The sequence below is a fragment of the Bos mutus genome, chromosome 14 (assembly GCF_027580195.1).
Source record: "Bos mutus isolate GX-2022 chromosome 14, NWIPB_WYAK_1.1, whole genome shotgun sequence".
In the NCBI taxonomy this organism is placed as follows: Eukaryota; Metazoa; Chordata; class Mammalia; order Artiodactyla; family Bovidae; genus Bos; species Bos mutus.
This window is the reverse complement of record NC_091630.1, coordinates 12,756,978-12,776,877: the sequence shown is the minus strand read 5'-3', so window position 1 is coordinate 12,776,877 and position 19,900 is coordinate 12,756,978. Positions and strand designations below refer to the sequence as shown.

General features: G+C 40.0%; 1 protein-coding gene and 1 non-coding gene across 7 annotated transcripts in view; both read right to left on the bottom strand.

Annotated features, from left to right (window-relative positions):
- The window catches only part of NDUFAF6 (NADH:ubiquinone oxidoreductase complex assembly factor 6), a 50,466-nt gene that overhangs the window by 19,717 nt on the left and 10,849 nt on the right, over positions 1-19,900 (bottom strand). For 3 of the 6 annotated variants that reach the window (XM_070382994.1, XM_070382993.1, XM_070382998.1), the window contains exons 3-8: positions 12,531-12,653; positions 8,304-8,360; positions 7,108-7,210; positions 5,298-5,431; positions 4,329-4,430; positions 901-957 (exon numbers count right to left, since the gene is read on the bottom strand). In XM_070382994.1, coding sequence (XP_070239095.1) covers positions 901-957; positions 4,329-4,430; positions 5,298-5,431; positions 7,108-7,210; positions 8,304-8,360; positions 12,531-12,653 — 576 coding nt within the window. Of the gene's footprint in view, positions 1-896; positions 958-4,328; positions 4,431-5,297; positions 5,432-7,107; positions 7,211-8,303; positions 8,361-12,530; positions 12,654-17,315; positions 17,431-19,900 lie in introns of all 6 variants that reach the window. The other 3 variants (XM_070382996.1, XM_070382997.1, XM_070382995.1) reach the window with 2 other exon arrangements.
- On the bottom strand, positions 3,584-3,718 carry LOC138990847 (small nucleolar RNA SNORA14). Its single transcript, XR_011466956.1, has one exon. It is a non-coding gene; the product is annotated as a small nucleolar RNA SNORA14 (small nucleolar RNA).

Sequence of the window (19,900 nt, the reverse complement as noted above, 5' to 3'; positions counted from 1 at the left end):
AACACTCAGATCTGAGACCTAGGACAAAAGATGTCAAGGAACAGAAGAGCATCTTGGAACATATTTTAGGGAGAAAGGTAGAAGATATGTTTGGTACTGTAGAAAATGCTTGAGTTTTCCATTTTCAAACATCACAAATCTTTGAACCTTGGTCTACAAAATGAAGTAAACCACACTGAAGAATAATGTATGACATGATCTAGCTCAGAATCTGTTTCCCATATTAGGTGCTACTAACCGGAAGTTGTTCTCATTTTTTAATGTATTTTACAACAATGGTTCCTGAACCTGGCTATACATCAGAATCACCTGGGTAATTAAAAAAATAAAAATCATCACAAATCCTCTTAGGAATGCCCCCCACAACCCCAAGAGTCTGAGTCTTAGTAAGAAGACCCCAGGAATCAGTATTTTTGAAGAGGCTTTCCAAGATGATTCTGATGCAGCCAGCTCAGCACTGCACTTTCAGGAACCAGTGCTACAATATGGTCACTATTGAGAAAAAAATTCATAAGTACACCATTAGGTCATACTTATATGGCTAGAAGCAGCCTAACACTCCTATGAGGTAGTTTATCCTGTGAGTCCCATTTTACCTATGAGTAAACTGAGGAACATAATGATTAAGGAACTTGTTCCACAGTAAGTGACAAAGCAAATTCAAACCAACGTGGTCTGGCTGCAGTCAGCACTAATGATAATTCCACTCACCTGCCTCTGGGGAACACAGGCATGACCTTCACCAAGAGCAGAACGTTAACCAACAAAACCTACCCTAAGGGACGAAAACAAAAACAAATACTACAGACTAAAGAACTGCACTGGAAACCTTATTAAAAAAAAAAAGGCTATACACATCTGCTTTAATAATTAAACAACTTATTCTGTTAACCTACTTACAGTCTGAAGAAAAGCAGGAAATGCTTTCACAGGAACACTTCTGTGGAAGGACCTAGCCTAAAAAGGGAAGACAAAAGAAAACTGGTTTGAAAGACAAGTATTTCTGGAAATTAACCCTCTCCCTCTGAAAGTGAACACAAAACAACACCAGCAGTTTCAAACAGCATCGCTAGGGCCTTTCTTGAAAACAAGAAAACAGTTATCTCTTGCTGGTTGAGATTAACTTGCCAAACCTAAAGAAATCAGGAAAAGGCACTATATTAAGAATTCTATTCTTCTTTAAAAAAAAATTATTTATTTTATTTGACTCCGCCAGGTTTTAACTGTGGCATGCAGCATTTTCAGCTGCAGCACGTGGGATCTAGTTCCCTGACCAGGGATCAAACCCAGGCCCCTTGCATTGGGAACGCGGGATTTCAGTCACTGGACCACCAGGCAAGTCCCAAGAATTCTACTCTCTCTGTCATTTGGTTTTCGCATTTCCAGCTGCCACAACTTTGACCACCACTGCCCCCCGCCACACACAGAGGAACCCTGGATACAAAAGGCCACCTGTAAATGATGTGTGGATTTTCAACTGCGTGGAAGGCTGGCACCCTAAGCCCTGTGGTTGTGCAAGGGTCGACTGTATTTGCACATCAGTCCCAGCACCTCCCCAGCCTGGATGTCAGCCTCTCTCGCCTAGATGACTATAAGACCCTCCCAGCCACGCTTCCTGCGTCTGTGTTCCCCTACCGTTAATTCATGTCACACAAGCAGCCAAATTAATGTCATAAAGTCATTGTTTAACTTAACTCCCTGATAGATCATGTCTCAACTACTCATCTTAGAATTCAAAGGCCTCCGCATCTTGAATCTAATCTTACCTATCCAACCCAGCTCCCTAATGCCCTGGACTACAAAGCCTCGACCCACCCGGAGTAATGCCCACCCTCCACCCTCCCCAAGCCCACTTCTGTCTACAGGCCTTTGTTTACATCGTCAGAAACTACTTCTACTCCCTGACTCAATTCTCAACCCACTGTACTCCGGTTTTACTCCATCTACTAAAACTGCTCTCTTCGAGATCATTCACAATTTACTGATCAGCATACCCCTCTTTTCTCTTCAATCTCTCTAAGGAATGCAGGACTTTAGTATTTCCCATTCTTGGAATCTGCTCCTCCCTTAGGTTTCCAACACACTGACTCCGAGTTCTCCTTCCTACCTGAGAACTGGAGGTGGGTTCAAGGTTCAGCCTTTGGCCTTCTTGTCTAAATATACACTGTCTTTGGACAACAGCGTATCCACACCTGGAGCTTTAACCCTAAGCCTTCCACCTGAATGACTCCCCAGGCTGTATCTCCAGTTCTGACCTCCTCTTACAGTCGTCATCCTGCAATCTGCATTTTGGCCCACTTCCTTAAATGCCCTCGAATCCCCTTAAATTCAGTGATGCCCAGAAGACTACTGATCAGCAGCCAGCACACCACTGCTTTTCTACTGCAGTCTCTGACTGGCACTAGCACAATCTATATTTGAACTTCATGAAACCTTCCCCTTCCTGCTCCCTGACCCTGCTACGATCCAATCAGTTATCAAGTCTAGTCGCTTCTTCCTCTGTTATGTGTGTGCTCGGTGCTGTGCTCCGTCGCTACAGTCGTGTCCAACTCTTTGCGACTCCATGGACTGTACCCGCCAGGCTCCTCTGTCCATAGGATTTTTCAGGCAAGAATACCAGAGTGGGTTGCCATGCCCTCCTCTAGGGGAATTCCCGAGCCAGGGATCGAATCCGCATCTCCTGCATCACAGATGAATTCTTTACTGCTGAGCCACTGGGGAAGCTCATTATATGTATATATGTATGTATATACATTCACATACATACATGTAAAATATCTACCCTCCCTAAATCAGACACTCTTTATTTTTTAATGACTTATTATGGCTGAATTAGTTGGTAAGTATTAAATTACTTGGTAAGTATTAAACCTAGACAGCATATTAAAAAGCAGAGACATTACTTTGCCAACAAAGATCCATATAATCAAAGTTGTGGTTTTTCCAGCAGTCAAGTACGGATGTGAGAATTGGACCAAGCCAGAGAATTGATGCTTTTGAACTGTGGTGTTGGAGAAGACTCTTGAGAGTCCCTTGGACTGCAAGGAGATCAAACGAGTCAATCCTAAAGGAAATTAACCCTGAATATTCACTGGAAGAACTGATGCTGAAGCTGAAACTCCAATACTTTGGCCATCTGACACAAAGAACTGACTATTGGAAAAGACCCTGAAGCTGGGAAAGATTGAAGACAAGAGAAGGGGATGGCAGAGGATGAGATGGTTGGATGGCATCACCGACTCAAAGGACATGAGTCTGAGCAATCCCCAGGAGATAATGAAGGACAGGGAAGCCTGGTGTGCTGCAGTCCACAGGGTTGCAGAGTCGGACACAACTGAGCAACTGAACAACCACAAAGTATTAAATATGAGAATCATGTCTTTGTACTTTCTGGGCTTTAATAACTTAAGTGGAAATTTTAATTTCAGAAACTATTTTGACTGAGCAAACTAGATAAGTTAGAAAAATACTTGCTGCAACAAATTTGCTCTTACATTGTATACTGAGAATGAGTATACCTGCAAGATTCAAAGACCACCATGGTTTCAGTGACACAATTTCCCCCTTACAAATCTCTCTTAGGAGATGTCGCAGGTACGAAATAAGACTGAGCCACAGGAGAGGCACAGCCCTTTGGACTCCCCTGCAATTCCTATGGCATTCACTCATATCCTGGAAGCAATCAGGTTGAAGCTACCAAGAGGGTTTAAGAATGCAATAAATCAGATACTCTTTCAAATGTGGCAATAGGAAATGATTTACTAGAGATGATTATTAAGAGCATGCAGGATGGAAGCCAAATTACAGCCCGGTGAACAGGGTCACAGTGGTGAGGGCCTTGAAGTAAAAATACACATAGAACGTGTATTCAAAAAAGGTTAACTGGGAGGGAAAAGTAAGAAACAGAAGGGTCCCACGGGCTGCTCACTAAACACAGTAGCAACAAACTAGAAGATAAACGGGGCAAGCTGTCAGAGAGGCCAGCTGAAAACACCAGCTGGGAACTGCTGAGGATGTAAAGCTCTGGAAGGACGGAAGAGGAGAGGCATCAGCCTTGACCAGGCAGGAAGACACGCTCTCCCCTGAGAGACAGAGAAACAGTGAGCAGACGAGTCCCAGGACAGCCTCACTGAGGAAGCTGAGGAGGAGAAAGGGGGATTTTTAAAAAGTGGAAAAAGTTTACAATAGTCCCTGAGATACATTTGCTGGGATTTCACTGAGCAATGGATACACACTGTTAAACAGAAAACGCTACAACCAAGCCTTAGGAGTAGCCACAGCTAGAAACAACGGTTTCCTAAATGATTCGGCTAAAGGAGGCTACTTACGTGCTTTAGGTGCAAGTGTGCCTGGCTGGCCACGTCATACACCACGTCTCTCACATTTCTATCTTGACTCTTCCGTAGAAAATCCTCTTGTGAAACACCGTGCTACGTAGGAAAATGCGCATTACGTTAGGAATCAAAGAGCACACTTAAAACTAACTCAGCTCAAGACAACAGGTGATAGAACAACATGTACAGTAAAATGCTCTTCTGATTTTTAAAACACAGCTATATGTGCGTGTCACACACAAACACACTGTCCCTCCTAGAAGAACATGCAACAAGATGCTAAGGAACGACAGTAGTACCTGGAACAAAATAAACAAATGGATAAGAAATTTAAAAGAACAGACAATAATGAACCTCATCCAGAAAACAAAGGTTCTCATACACAGTAATTTTTCTGAAGGATTACTTCCTCCTTTAAAATAAAAGAACAGGCTAAGGTGAACACTAGGAATAATTATGAAATTGCTTGGAAGGGAATGAGGCTACACCAAGTGAGGTTCTCTGGACCTTCTTACGCACAGCTCCACCACGACCTAAAAAGCCTGACTGATAAAACTCTGACTTGGTAACTCTGGAGCAAAAATGCAATACGCATGTGTTTCAAAGAAGTTACTGCTGCTAAGTTGCTTCAGTCGTGTCCGACTCTGTGCAACCCCAGAGACGGCAGCCCACCAGGCTCCCCCGTCCCTGGGATTTTCCAGGCAAGAACACTGGAGTGGGTTGCCATTTCCTTCTCCAATGCACGAAAGTGAAAAGGGAAAGTGAAGTCGCTCAGTCGTGTCCGACTCTTTGCGACCCCATGGACTGCTGCCTACCAGGCTCCTCTGCCCGTGGGATTTTCCAGGCAAGAGTACTGGAGTGGGTTGCCACTGCCTTCTCTAGAACAGACTAAAGAACAAGAAGAGAAATGTCCCTCCCCATATTCTTAAGGTAAATAATTAGGAGTCCAAGTAACAGCCTTACCAGCATACAGATATCCATGGGAAGGAACACCCTTCTTCTGCTCCCGTGATAGGGGGTGGCTCTCAAGCAAGTGACGATGCCTTGTGCTTTTCCGATGTGACTGGCGGCATGGTCTGCATGAAGATCCTTTATGCCTGTGATTTCAGAAATCTAACAATTAGGCCGCTCTTTTCTCTTCAAATGCGTAACAAGTGAATACAAGCAGCATAGGGAAATCACCTTAACACGTAAAAGGTGTTTATCCTGTGTTTCATATCTGAAAAACAGGATTTATGTGAGCAAAACTGGGCACAAAGACAAGCTGATCATTTACCAGTAACAGGCTTCTGAACGTCAACTTTTAAATAGAAGGTTTCCTCAGACGACAGCATACCAAGAGCACATTTGGAATTTTAATCAACTCTTGTGAAAAACACTGCAAGTCTTGCATTTCTTCTCCTCAGTGCAATTTCCATATGACCTCATTTTAAGTATATGCCTAACAGACTTTCTGCTCTTTGCACCCTCCTTTCACTGCGTTGGCAAACATGTCACTGAATGGGCAGGCAGAACAGGCCTGGGAAACTGGGCAAGGACTTGTATTATTCTTTTAGGCTGACATAAAGACATACTGTTTTCTTCAAATGGATGGTATTGTCCTTGCCCCAAATAATTCCATTACAATCCTCATGACAATAAGCCCTCACCAACTTAGAATAGAGTCAAAGGAGCAAAAATATCTAAACTCCATAGTTTGGGGTTTTGTTTTTTTTTTAAGAAAAATCTCATAAAAACTTACAGAGTTTTATTTCTTCAACCTTTGTCTTAAACATGGGAAAGTATTATTGACAAAGAAGAAAGGAGTCAGGTCATAGGGCTTCCAAACAGTAAGGGTTGCATAAAAAAGTAAAATCATCTGCAATTACCAGATTATTAATTATAGCATGAGGCAGCTAAAGTACTTTTATGAGAATCTGGGTATTTTCATTAGTCTGCATTCCATTCCAAAGAAAGGTATATATTTATTATATTTCCATTCTACCTTGAAAGAAACAGAAAAGCTAGTCCTTTACAGTTGGTGCAAAGAAAAATTTTAACGTTAAACTGGTTAGACTGTCAAATTGTATGTTAACAGTATGGAGGGTCCTTAAAAAACTAATAACAGAGTTACCATATGATCCAGCAAGTTTATGCCTGGGCATATATCCAGAAAAGATGAAAAGTCTCATTTGAAAAGATATATGCACCACAATATTCACAGCAACACTATTTACAATAGTCAAGACATAGAAACAGCCAAACTGTCCATCAGCAGATGAACAGAGTAAGATGTGGTGCACACACACAAGGGAACACAACTCAGCCATAGAAGCAGAAGGAAACGCTGCCACTTGCAGCAACACGGATGGACTAGGGATTACCGTACTGAGTGGTAAATCAGACAAAGACAGATACTATATGATCCACTTATATGTGGGATCTGAAAAATCATACAAATGAACCTACTTACAAAACAGAAACAGACTTACAGACTTAGAAAACAGACTGGCAGTTACCAAAGGGGAAGCAGTGGGAGGGGCGAAGTAGGAGCCTGGGGCTGCCAGATGCTCATCATCATATAGAATAAACAACAAGGGTTTAGCACAGGAACTATATTCAGCTCTTATAACTACAACGAAAAAGAATCTGAAAAAAAAAAGTATATATGTAACTGAATCACTTTCCTACATACCTGAAATTAACATAATGTAGATCGACTATACTTCAATTAAAAAAAAGTATTTTCTTTAAGAAAGAGAAGTATAAAATAGGAAAAAAAAAAAAAACTTACCCAATATTTCTAGTGTTAGATAAAGAAGAGAACTCTGTGTATTTTCAGCATAATTTTCTAGTTCCTGGATATTACGATATGCTTTGTCATCCAAATTTTTTTCCTACAAACAAAATGTTTTATTTGTTTGATGGTTAATAACTTATTTTAAAAATGCACAATTTTTCCCCTAAAGAAATGACTATTAAATAATTAAAACTATTGGTATGAACTGTTTATTACACAATAAAATAAGATCCTACATGTTCACTACTTACAAATCACCCCTCAGAATAATACCTCAGGAATAATCTCAATGCACAAATCACCACAGACGTGGGGTTGGCTTAATTTTTACTTGCTTCTAAAGTCTAAGGTCTTTTTATACAGTTCATGAGGTTCTCACAGCAAGTATGCTGTGGTGGTTTGCCATTTCCTCCTCCAGCTGACTCACTGGAAAAGTCCCTGATGCTGGGAAAGACTGAGGACAGAAGGGGGCCTTCGGGGATGAGATGGTTGGATGGCATCACTGATGCAATGGACATGAACTTGGGCAAACTTTGGGAGATGACAAGGGACAGGGAGGCCTTCAGGGAATCTTCCCAACCCAGGGATCAAACCTGTGACTTTTTCATCGGCACGCAGGTTCTTCACCACTGAGCCATCAGGGAAGCCCCCACCTTAGACTGTGTTGTTGTTCAGTCACCCAGTCATTACGGAACTGGGCTTCCCGTGCTATACAATAGGTCCTTGTTGATTATCTGTTTTATACACTTTTTATTTACAGATCAAATGATAACATGTCTGGGGTTTACTTTAAAATAATCAAATACGGTTTAGTGAGGGAAGTTGGTAGAAAAAAAAATGAAAAAACACTGGACATGGGTTTATAACTATTAAAGCTAGGTGACACTATTTTCTCTACTTTTATATAAGTCTGAACATTTTCTATTTTTAAAAAAACACCAAAATAGTAGAGTATGATATGCACATGCATGCCTCTGCCTGGACGCCCGTTCACCTGTCTGTCTCCAGGTACCGGGGTAGGAGCTGAGGTAGGTGGCATGCAGTGATGGAGAACAGATAAAATGGCATAGTTCTCTAAAAGTCTGCTTCCTCCAAAATATTAATATACATATTAAAACATTTCTTCCCTGAAGAATTAGCATAAGGATTAAAAGAGGAGAAAAAACAAGACTTGAGCAACTGCAACTTACTCTTTCATCAATGATTTTCATAAGCCATCTTTTAGTCAGATTATGTCTTCTGACAGCCTAAAAAAAAAAGTTTTAAGTTTTTGGAAAGTACTACAAATGACTTCTGTAGACCTGAATAACATAAACAAACCAAATACAAAACCAGGCCAGGGAACATCTGTAATAACTCATCACCAGACAGCTATGTTAAAAACCTAGGGAAAAAGAAAATGTCCCTAGAAAACATTTTAAAACATTTTCAAGTAAAGATAATATATCCAAAACTTTTTCACTACTCTTTTCCTTATACTATTAGTAATTAGTGAATCCACTTTCAAAACAAACAAAAACACAAGAATTAAGCAGAGCAAGCTTCTCTATGTGGTATGCCTCGACTTCCATGCTTATTACAAACTTCTTTCCATAAAATGAAGACCCTATTTAATGAAAATAACCACTTTATAAAAAAGAAAAGGCTAATACAGCTCCAAAGAAAACAATCTGCAGGGTACAGTGTTATCTTACAAGTAAAGACACTCCATTAAGAAAGAGCACACTTAGTGCTTAGATCTTGGTCTCTAATACCATTTCCATCAAAGGAAACAGACTCTAAAAAAGGGGATTCCAGAGCTGGAAAAAGGGAGATTCGAGAGGATCCTGAACCATTTTATTGTGCCAGAAAATAGAAAGTGCAAAAAAAAAAAAAAAAAAAAAAAGATAGGAGGCATGTTAGGACACAGGAGCCAGTCTGAAGGGACTCTCATTGTCCAAATATGGGACTATATGAATACCAAATAATTAAGTACAGTAATGAGGTATAATCTGCCTGCCAGTGTAGGAGACATAAGAGACAAGGGTTCATTCCCTGGGTTGGGAAGATCCCTTGGAAGAGGAAATGGCAACCCACTCCAGTATTCTTGCTTGGGAAATACTATAGACAGAGGAACTTGGTGGGCCACAGTCCATAGGGTCTGAAAGAGTTGGACACAACTAAGCGAATAAGCATGCATGCAAGCAATGATTTATAAAATACTGGACAAAAATGCAGTTTATACCAATAATTAATAAACAAATAAATAATATAGGAGAGTGAGAGCAGTTGCTTACAGTAGCATGCCAAGTGGTAAATGTGAACAGAGCATTAGAGTTGGGACATTATCATTCTGTAATCATAATAGTAAAGACTGGATAAGAACCATCAGTGAATGTTACGTTTCACAGGAAACTGATGAGGAGTAGGATATTTGCATTGTCTTAAAGTTGATTAGTTGCAAGGGAAATTCTAATTATACAGTAGACTACACATTGGGAGAACCGGACAACATCTTGAATGTTAATGAAAATGAACAATGCAATAAAGGACGGATGGACAGAATGTGTCTCCAGATGTGACACTCCAAGAATACATCACTGATGCAGTATTCTGGCCAAGAGCGCATAACCTGAACCATCTAAGCAGGATAAAATATTAGACAAATCCAAAATGAGGAATGTTCTACTACAAAAAAAAAAGATGTTATACACTTCAAACATGTCAATGTCATAGAAGACAAAGAAAAACTATGGAAATGTTCCAGATTAAAGTAGGCTAAACAGATATGACTGAAAAATACCTGACTGGATCCTACAATAGAGGGGAAAAATACATTAATGTATATCATTAGGTCAACTGACAAAATTGGAATATGACTGGAAAATCAGATGAAAGTTATTTCAAAGTTAAATTTACTAAAGTCAGTAACTATTCTGGTTAAATAAGAGAATATCTGTATTCTTAGGAAATACTAAAGTATTGAGAAATAAAGGGACATGACGTATGCAACTTATACTCAAATGATTTAAAAAAATTAAAAAAATTATGTGTGAAAATATACAGAGATCATGCCAGCACACACACACACACACACGAGTGAGCACACACAAATGATTAACAAATAGGATAAAATGTTAACAACAGGTAAATGTGAGTGAACGACATAGAAGTGTTCTTACAAGATTTTTAATTTTGTAACCTTCCTAAAATTTTGAAGCTATTTCCAAATAAGGTAAACACTGCTTTTGTGCCAAGTCAACACTAAGTATAATATATTTTCACAAGAAATACAGTAGTGAAACATAAAGTCTCCAGGATATCCCACACTTCAACTGAGACTCTAAGATGTCACTGATACTAATGTAAAGGCTGGCAGGCTCATCAACACACACGCAAGTGGCAAAGGATGGAAGTGTGCAGAATGGAGCCCACCTTGCCCGACAGGAAAGCAGCAGAAGCTATGAGGGCTGCAAAGAGCTGGTCTGGAAGTGCTCTCAGCATTGCTACAATTACACAGCAGCACTCCCACAGGCCTCTCCCCCCAGTTCCAAGAATCAGCCTGGGATACCTCAGTCACTTCAGTCTTGCTCTCATTTTGTTTTGTACATGTCTGAGAAGGGCAGGGCTTGTTTGATCTTTGTAACCACACCATCAAGCACCATTCCTGGCACATAAAAGTACTCAGCAGATACTAAACCACTGAAAAGTCAGACTCCTATTTACTCAAGTCTGACGCTGTAACAGCTGCAGTTCCTTGACCACAAAACAGAGTTCTGTCTGATTCTGAAGGACATCAGAGATCAAGATAAAAAAACACATAAGAAGCTGAAAACCTGTTAAATAAAGGTATCAAAACTTTGCAAATAGAAGCCAAATGGAATAAAAATCATGGCTATAATTATTAGAAATTATAGGAATTCATCTATTCTGTGCTCTAAAAGCACCAATGAAACAGCGCAGCAGGAATGTACTCTCTGTTCCCCTATTTAATCTTCTGAAGAACCTGAAGCTCTTTAAGCAATCAGTGGAAAGTCTGACTGGACAGTGGCGCAATAAGTATGTGCTCCAGAAGAATGGGAAGAAGTAAAAAACACACAATCAGGACAACCGCTCTGAACACTACCTGCTTCTTTCAAATGTTCATGTTAATCTGCAATACCTGTCATATCAGAGACCTGGCCAACATTAATCATCAAAATTTAAGCAGCTTTTAAAACTGGACAAATTGTCATACATGTAAACATTCTGTAAATCAGATATGTCTTCTGGCATTTAAATGAAGCTAAGACAAGATAAATTTATGTTAAATAAATCTCTGATCTTTCAAGTTATTTCCTGACAAAGGCCAGAATCTTCAATACAAGTCTTAGCATAAACTTCTAACGCAGTCAGGTTTGTATATAAAATAAGTAGTTTCTGGATTTTGGAGAAACTTTCCTTTAAACTGAGTCAGCCAGGATGAAGTTCTTGAAGTGGGATGACTAAAGGGAAACAGCTAATCCGATACTCAAGAGCTTCCCATCCATTTTTCCTTCCCAGTCCCTGATGGAGGGGCCTGGTTCTCCAATTACTGAGGTTCTGTGAAGTCAATCTGGGGCCAAGAAAAGGGGCCTGCCTCTGCTGGGGCACAGACCTGAGAAGGAGTGTACCACTCAGGTCTGTCAGAGGCTCCTGGGACAGACGCTGTCTTCTGGCACTTACGATGTGACAACAGGGACACAGATCAATGACAAAAGGAGCCTAAACCCTGTTCTCTGCTGCTAGTTCAATGTATTTTTAAACTGTGTAAGGCTAGTTGTGAATGAGGAATCCATAGAGCTTTAATGTAAAACTACCAAATACATCTTAGTGTACAAATAACAACCTCGCCCATAGGCTTCCATTCTCAGATACCTAAACTTCATCAACAAAGAGGCAATTCTATGAAACTAGACAAGGCAGCTTTAGGAATGATAAGAGCACAAAAGATCAATGCATCATTTTCTACAGTCCAGCGTATGAACTAAAGCACTGGAATAAGGAGCTACTTGGCAGATAGAATAGAAAATTTAAAATGTCATTGTTTCAAAATTTGTAGGGCTTAAATTCTGCAACCAAACATGTGGAAAATAATTTATAACATAAACAGACCAAATTCCTCTTTCTTCTTTTAATAAACACACTAAAGATGTGTGTAAATTACTTGTTAATGATTTTAAATTCTGTCAAAACTAATATATATCTGACTTTCTTCTTTTAATAAACACACTAAAGATGTGTGTAAATTACTTGTTAATGATTTTAAATTCTGTCAAAACTAATATATATCTGAACGTTACGTGAGCCCAAGAATATTTTCAGGATAGATTCCCCATTGCCACTATCTAACTTGTATGTAACAAAAAGTATGCTTAAACAACATTCTTACAAATGAAAAGTAGCTGTTTCTGTTTTACCTTCCACAGTTCAATGGCCACAGGCTGATGTGGTGGATTGTCACTGTATATATCATCCACAGTTTTCTTCCAAAACTGCATTCGCATCAGTCCAATTGTTTTCTCAGAGACAGAGTCCTTAATCTATAAACAGGGTTTAAAAACATTAACAACTGCACTACTCAGAGTCTCAGAAATCACTATTTATAACCATAAAATCACGTAATTCAGTCTTCTCTGCATTTAATTTTTCCTTGAAGTTATATATCGGTTAAATTGTCACCATTATGAGTTACCTAAGTAAAAGCCAAAGATTACTTGGTGCTTATTCAAAAATATCCTCAAGGTCTGCATTCAAAAATACCAGCAATTCTTCTAAAAAAGTTATAAGGAAAAACAAAGGAGGGGGGACATTTTGTTTTAAAAAAATTTAAGAAAGATCAACCAGTCACATATAGACCTATTTGAATCCGGATTTAAAGAGAGAGACAACTAGGAAAATTTGAACACCAGATGTTTAATGATATTAAGGAATTATTTTAAATTTTTAATATATAATAATAGTAGTGTTTTTTTTTTAAGTGAATTCTTTTAGAGATGCAAATTGAAATATCTGCAGGTGGAAAAATTCATCTGAAACTTAACTTCAAAATAACCTGATGTGGCTGAGGAGTAAAGATGAAAAACAAGATTGGCCTTGAGCAGGTAACAGCTGGAGGTGGGTGACGGGGTACATGAGGGTTCATTATATTTCTCTCTCTGTATATGGACATACTGCATTCTATATATGATTGAAATTTTCCAGTGGAGTTTTAAAAAAATAAGTGGAAGGGAAGAAAAACAATCCTCACTTGGTTAGTGATAGCAAAAATATTTTTTAACTCTGACGATAAACCTAGTAAATAGAACCAGAGGCTTTTCAGAGGAAGCAGAGAAGGAAATATTGTTTATCAAATGTCTACAAGTTCCAGGCCCTGTGTAGGTACCATGATGTTACCCGATCACAATCATCAGAACAAACTCACAGGGTCCTTATCAACACATTCATTCTACAAATACAGAAATTATGGCTCAAAAAGGTAGAAGCTTATCTCACGCACATGGAGAAGACTGTGGAGAGGGCAGGGGCTGACTGCAAAGGGACACATACGGGAATCTTTCAGGCTGATGGAACTGTTCTGTATCACGACTCTGATGGTACCTACAGGACTTGAAGCAGTTTTCAAAACCTATAGGTCTACATACCACAAAAAGTGAATTTAACTGTGGTACATTTAAATAAACTCACTCGTTCATTCACTAACTTTTTAAAAGACTGCTAGACTCTCTCCCTAACTTACTATTGATTAAGAATGGCCTTGTTAAGTTCTGGCAAGAATCATCAATGCATGCTAAATCTAGGAGGAAAATTTTTTCTAACTGAGCTATAATTGACACATAACAGTTTCATTGCTTTAAGTATACAACATGATTTGATATGAGCGTGGTGGGCTACAGTCCATGGGGTCGCAAAGAGTCGGACATGACTGAGCAACTAAACCTACCTACATACCTACCTACCTACCTATATATTGTGAAAGATCACCATAGAATATCTATTATCACCACACAAAATTAGAAATCTGTGTATGTCAAGAGCTTTTAAGGTCTGCTCTATTAGCAACTTTCAAATGCATAGTAACAGTATTAGCTGTGCATTCATGCCCACGCCTTATTTACTTACAATGGCAAGTTTCTACTTTTTAACCACAATCACTCCTCTCACCCATCTCCTAACCCTGTCTCTGGCGACCACCAATCTGTTCCCTGTATCTATGGGCTTGCGAATTTTTTGTTTGTTTTGCTTTTGCTTTAGATTCCACTATAAGTGAGATCGTATGGTATTTGTCTTTGTCAAACTCATTTCACGTACATGAAGCCCTCAAGGTCCATCTGTGTTGTCACAAATGGCAAGGTTTCCTTCTTCTTTATGGTAAGTAATAACTCATTGTGTAGATATACCTCATCTTTTCTAAGAATATATTTACATATTTATATTTTTGGCTGCACTGGGTCTTCGTTGCTGCCCACGGGCGTTCCCGAGTTGCAGTGCGCTGGGGTGACTCTCTGGTGCAGTGCACAGGCTTCTCACTGTGGTGGCTTCCGTGGTGGAGCACACGCTCCAAGGTGGCCGGGTTTCAGCAGATGCAGCAGGTGGACTCAGGGGTTGCCATGGGCAGGCTCTAGGGCGCTCAGGCTTCAGGAGCTGCAGCTCATGGGCTCAACAGCTGTGGCACATAGGCTTCAGTTGCCCACGGCATGGAGAATCTGCCTGGACCAGGGATCGAACCCGTGTCCCCTGTACTGCAGATTCTTATCCACTGTACCACGAGAGAAGTCCCGATAAACCACATCTTTATCCAGTCATCCACCAACGGACACTTGGGTGGCTTCCATACTTCGGCTACTGTAATAATGCCGTGATGAACAAGGAGGTGCAACTATTTTTTTCAAATTAGTGTTTTCATTTCCTTTGGCTAAATACCCAGAAATGGAATTACTAGATTTTGTAGTAGTTCTAATCTTTTAGGAATCTCATACCATTTTCCATAGCAGCTGCACCAATTTGCACTCCCACCAACAGTGCAAAGGGTTCCCTTTACTCCACAGCCTCAGCGTTTGTTGTTTCTTGTCTTTTTGATGACAGCTATTCTAATAGGTGTGCGGTGACGCCTCACTGTGGTTCTGATTTGCACTTCTCTCAAAGTGACGCTGAACACATTTTCATGTACCTATTGGCTGTATATGAGGTAAATTTTGATGAGGACCATGGTCTTAGAATGTCTCCTCACATTCAACAGGAAAAAAATATTAACATCTTGACCAGTGGCCAAAATTGCTATCACAAATAAGAGGCACACAGCCATGTCATGCCTCATTGTGATTCCCTGAGAAGGACATACACCATTAAGACATTAAGTATTAGATTAGAAATGTATAATATAATTGTGACAAAAACTCCAAATGAGAAATATTCAAGATTTTTAAAGGAACAATATGGTTTTTTTTAATGTCAGTGTTTAATAGAAGACAAAGAAAAGCTGTGGAAATGCTCCAGATAAAAGGAGGCAAAAGAGACATGAAAGCTTAAATGTAATATGTGATCTTAGTTTGGATTCTGTACAGAAGGGTTTAAAGATGCCATAAAAAACATCATTCAATCGTTCAACAAAACTGGAAACCAGAAGGTAGATTAAATAAAACTAGTGTATCTGTCTCAAATTTACTCAAACTGGTAAGTGTTATGAAAGAGAATATTCTTGTGCTAATGAAATATTGCTCAAGTTTATGAGTAAAGGGGCATGGTGTAGTCAAGTTACAGTAAAATGATTCATAAAAAGAAACACAGTGCATTAATGTGTGTACATATACATGTGTGTGTATACAGAGAGAGAAAAAGAGAGGGAGAGAAAGGAAGGAAGACAGAGAGAAGGAGAACAACTTGATAGAGCAAATGGGGCCAAATATTAACAAAAGGGCATATCGGTATTCTTCGTACTATTCTTACTCCTGTGCGCATGAAAGTATTTCCAAATAAAAAAAAGAATTTTTAATGGTCTTGGTGCTGGGTGGGTCTCTCTCAATGTTTAGTGTTCAGATCCCATGGCATATGGTCTATTCTAAATATAGCATCAAGAGTAATCCTTTAAAGATGTGGGCACATACATACAATGGAATGTTCAGTTCAGTTCAGTCGCTCAGTCGTGTCCGAATCTCTGCGACCCCATGAATCGCAGCACTCCAGGCTTCCCTGTCCATCACCAACTCCCGGAGTTCACTCAGACTCACGTCCATCAAGTCAGATGCCATCCAGCCATCTCATCCTCTGTTGTCCCCTTCTCCTCCTGCCCCCAATCCCTCCCAGCATCAGGGTCTTTTCCAATGAGTCAACTCTTCGCATGAGGTGGCCAAAGTACTGGAGTTTCAGCTTTAGCATCAGTCCTTCCAAAGAAATCCCAGGGCTGATCTCCTTCAGAATGGACTGGTTGGATCTACTTGCAGTCCAAGGGACTCTCAAGAGTCTTCTCCAACACCACAGTTCAAAAGCATCAATTCTTTGGCGCTCAGCCTTCTTCACAGTCCAACTCTCACATCCATACATGACCATAGGAAAAACCATAGCCTTGACTAGACAGACCTTTGTTGGCAAAGTACTGTCTCTGCTTTTCAATATGCTATCTAGGTTGGTCATAACTTTTCTTCCAAGGAGTAAGCGTCTTTTAATTTCATGGCTGCAGTCACCATCTGCACTGATTTTGGAGCTCAAAAAAATAAAGTCTGACACTGTTTCCACTGTTTCCCCATCTATTTCCCATGAAATGATGGGACCAGATGCCATGATCTTCGTTTTCTGAATGTTGAGTTTTAAGCCAACTTTTTCACTCTCCTCTTTCATCAAGAGGCTTTTTAGTTCCTCTTCACTTTCTGCCATAAGGGTGGTGTCATCTGCATATGTGAGGTTATTGATATTTCTCCCGTCAATCTTGATTCCAGCTTGTGCTTCTTCCAGCCCAGCATTTCTCATGATGTACTCTGCATATAAGTTAAACAAGCAGGGTGACAATATACAGCTTTGATGTACTCAGACATAAAAAAGAATGAAATAATGTCACATGCAGCAATATGGATGAACCTAGAGATTATCAGATTAAGTGAAATCAGAAAAACAAAGAAAATACCATGTGACACCACTTATTTGTGGAATCTAAAATACAACACAAATAAACTTATCTACAAAACTGAAACAGGCACACACAGAAAACAGACCTGCAGTTGCCAAGGGGGAAGGATGGATTGGGAATCTGGGACTAGCAGATGCAAGCGTATCGGATGGACAGACAACAAGGTCCTGTCGTATAGCACAGGGACTATATTCAATACCCTATAAAAAACATAATGGAGAAGAAAAAATAAGTTAAAAAAACTTTTTTAAAAGACTAATCATTTCAGGAGGACACTGAGCTCACTTCTCCCCCAGTGAACACATCAAAAATACATCTACATCGCTGAAAACAACCTGGAAACTGGCAAAGAGAGGCTCTTCTACAACCAATGGAGTGGGCAGAATGAGAGGGACACATATGAGGTTGGGACCTAGGCCCTTAGCAGGGGACACAGGAGGAGCGGAATATCACACACAGGCTCAGGGATCCACCCTGGGAAGACAATTACCCTTCGCTAGTGTGAAAACCAGTGGGACTTACTGGAGTGCTGTGAGAAGCAGAGACTGTGCACAAGCTTACTTACTCCCAGGATTTGCATCAAGGCTGCAGATGGAAAAGTGCCTGCAGCTCTGACCAGATGCCTGCTCCAGCCCCTCTTGTCCAGCACTGCTCTCCACTAAGACAAAGGCTATCACTGCCAAGGAGTGTGCACACACTCAGAGAAAAGGAAGCCAGCCTGGACCCGAGCCAGCACGCACGACACGCTGCAGGCTGAAAACTGCCCGGGGCTCTGCGTGGCTTCCGGGACTGTTCCCGCATGCACCCCAGCCCACCCAGCTGCCTGCTGGAGCCCCTCTGGCTCTCCAGTAGGGCTGAGGTGCCCTGCCAGAGGAGTGCACACACTGAGAGCTCAGGCCAACCCTTAGAGCTTGTGTCTAGGACCCTGAGCTCTGATCGCACCCAGACAATGGGATGACCGCCACTGGAGGAGCCCAGGAAAAGCCCCAGCTCACACCTGGCTTAGCTATAGCCCCTTCATCTTTAGCCCTACCTCCCACCACAGTGGTAGCTGCCAGCACACCCCAAGAGAAGACGTGACCTACGCTCACTTCAGATCCAGCTCTCCCACCAAAATAACTGGGCACAAACAGACTGCGTAGGGACAGCCCCACAAAAGGATGCCCCTTCAAGATTGGGACAGGTAACCATTCTACCTAATTTCATACAAAGTTATACAAAATGAAAAGACAAAGGAATATATTTCAAGTGAAAGAATAAGGGGAAAAAACTGAGAAAAACCCCTGGTGATACAGAGATAAATAATTTACCCCATAGAGTTTCACAGTAACAGTAAAAGGAATGCTAACTAAATTTGCAAAAAGAATCCATGAACACACTAAGAATTTAAACAAGGAAACAGAAAATATTAAAAAGAACCAGTCAGAGCTGAAGAATACAATTAAAGAAATGAAAAGTGCACAGGAAGGAATGCACAGCAGACTAGCGTGACGGGCGGGGGCAGGAAATGGAAATCACCCATCAGAAGAGCAAAAAGAAAACAAAATTTTAAAAACGAGCATAGTTTAAGGGACCTCTAAGACAACATCAAGTGTACTAGCACTCACTTTATACGGATCCCAGGAGAAGAGGGTGAGAAAAGAGTAGAAAATGTATTTGATAAAATTATGGCTGAAAACTTTTTGAAGTTGAAGAAGGAGACAGATTTCTATAGGAAGCACAAAGAGCCCCAAACAAGATGAACCCAATGAGACCCACACCAAAACACATTATAATTAAAATGGCAAAAGTTAAAGAGAATTTAAAGGCAGCAAGAGAAAAACAGAGAGTCAAACACAGGGGAATCCCTGTAAGGCTATCTATCAGCTGATATTTTCTGCAGAAGCTATGAAAGCCAGAAGGGAGTGGCATGATATATTTAAACAGGTAAAAGGAAAAAACCTACAGCCTAGGATACTCTACCCAGAAACATTATCTTTCAGAACTAAAGGAGATAAAGAACTTCTCAGACGAGCAAAAATTGAGTTTACCAGTACTAAAGCAACCTTATAAGAAGTATCAAGGGTCTTTTTCAAGTGGAAAACAAAAGATTATAAGAAGCAAGAATTCATAGAGGAAAAAAAAAAAATCCCAGTAGTAAAGACAAATCTTACAGTAAAGAAGGTATATCGACGACTTTAAATAAGCTGGTATGAAGATTTTTTAAAAAATTGTAAAAGCAACCATAACGACAATAAATGGTAAAGAGACAGCCATGCAGATGAAAAGTTTAATAACAAAAACATAAAAATATGAGGGGTGGAAGTAAAAATTGTCTAGAATGTATTTGAACTTAAAAGACTAGTTTAAGTCCAGTAGATATAATTACCATATAAAACATACACAAATCTCGTGGCAACCACAAAATAAAAACCTACGATACACAAAAACCAGTAAGAAAGCAACCCAAACATAGTGTAAAAAGACAATTACACAACCACAATGGAAGAAACAAAATGAAGAAATGAACAGAGAAAAACTACAAAAACAACTGGAAAACAAGTAATAAAGTCAGGAAGTCCAGTAGTACACACCTATCAATAATTACATTTGCACCACCTACTGAACGGGAGAAAATATTTGCAAATGAAAATCCTTTGAGGGGTTAATAGCCAAAATTCAAAAGCAGTT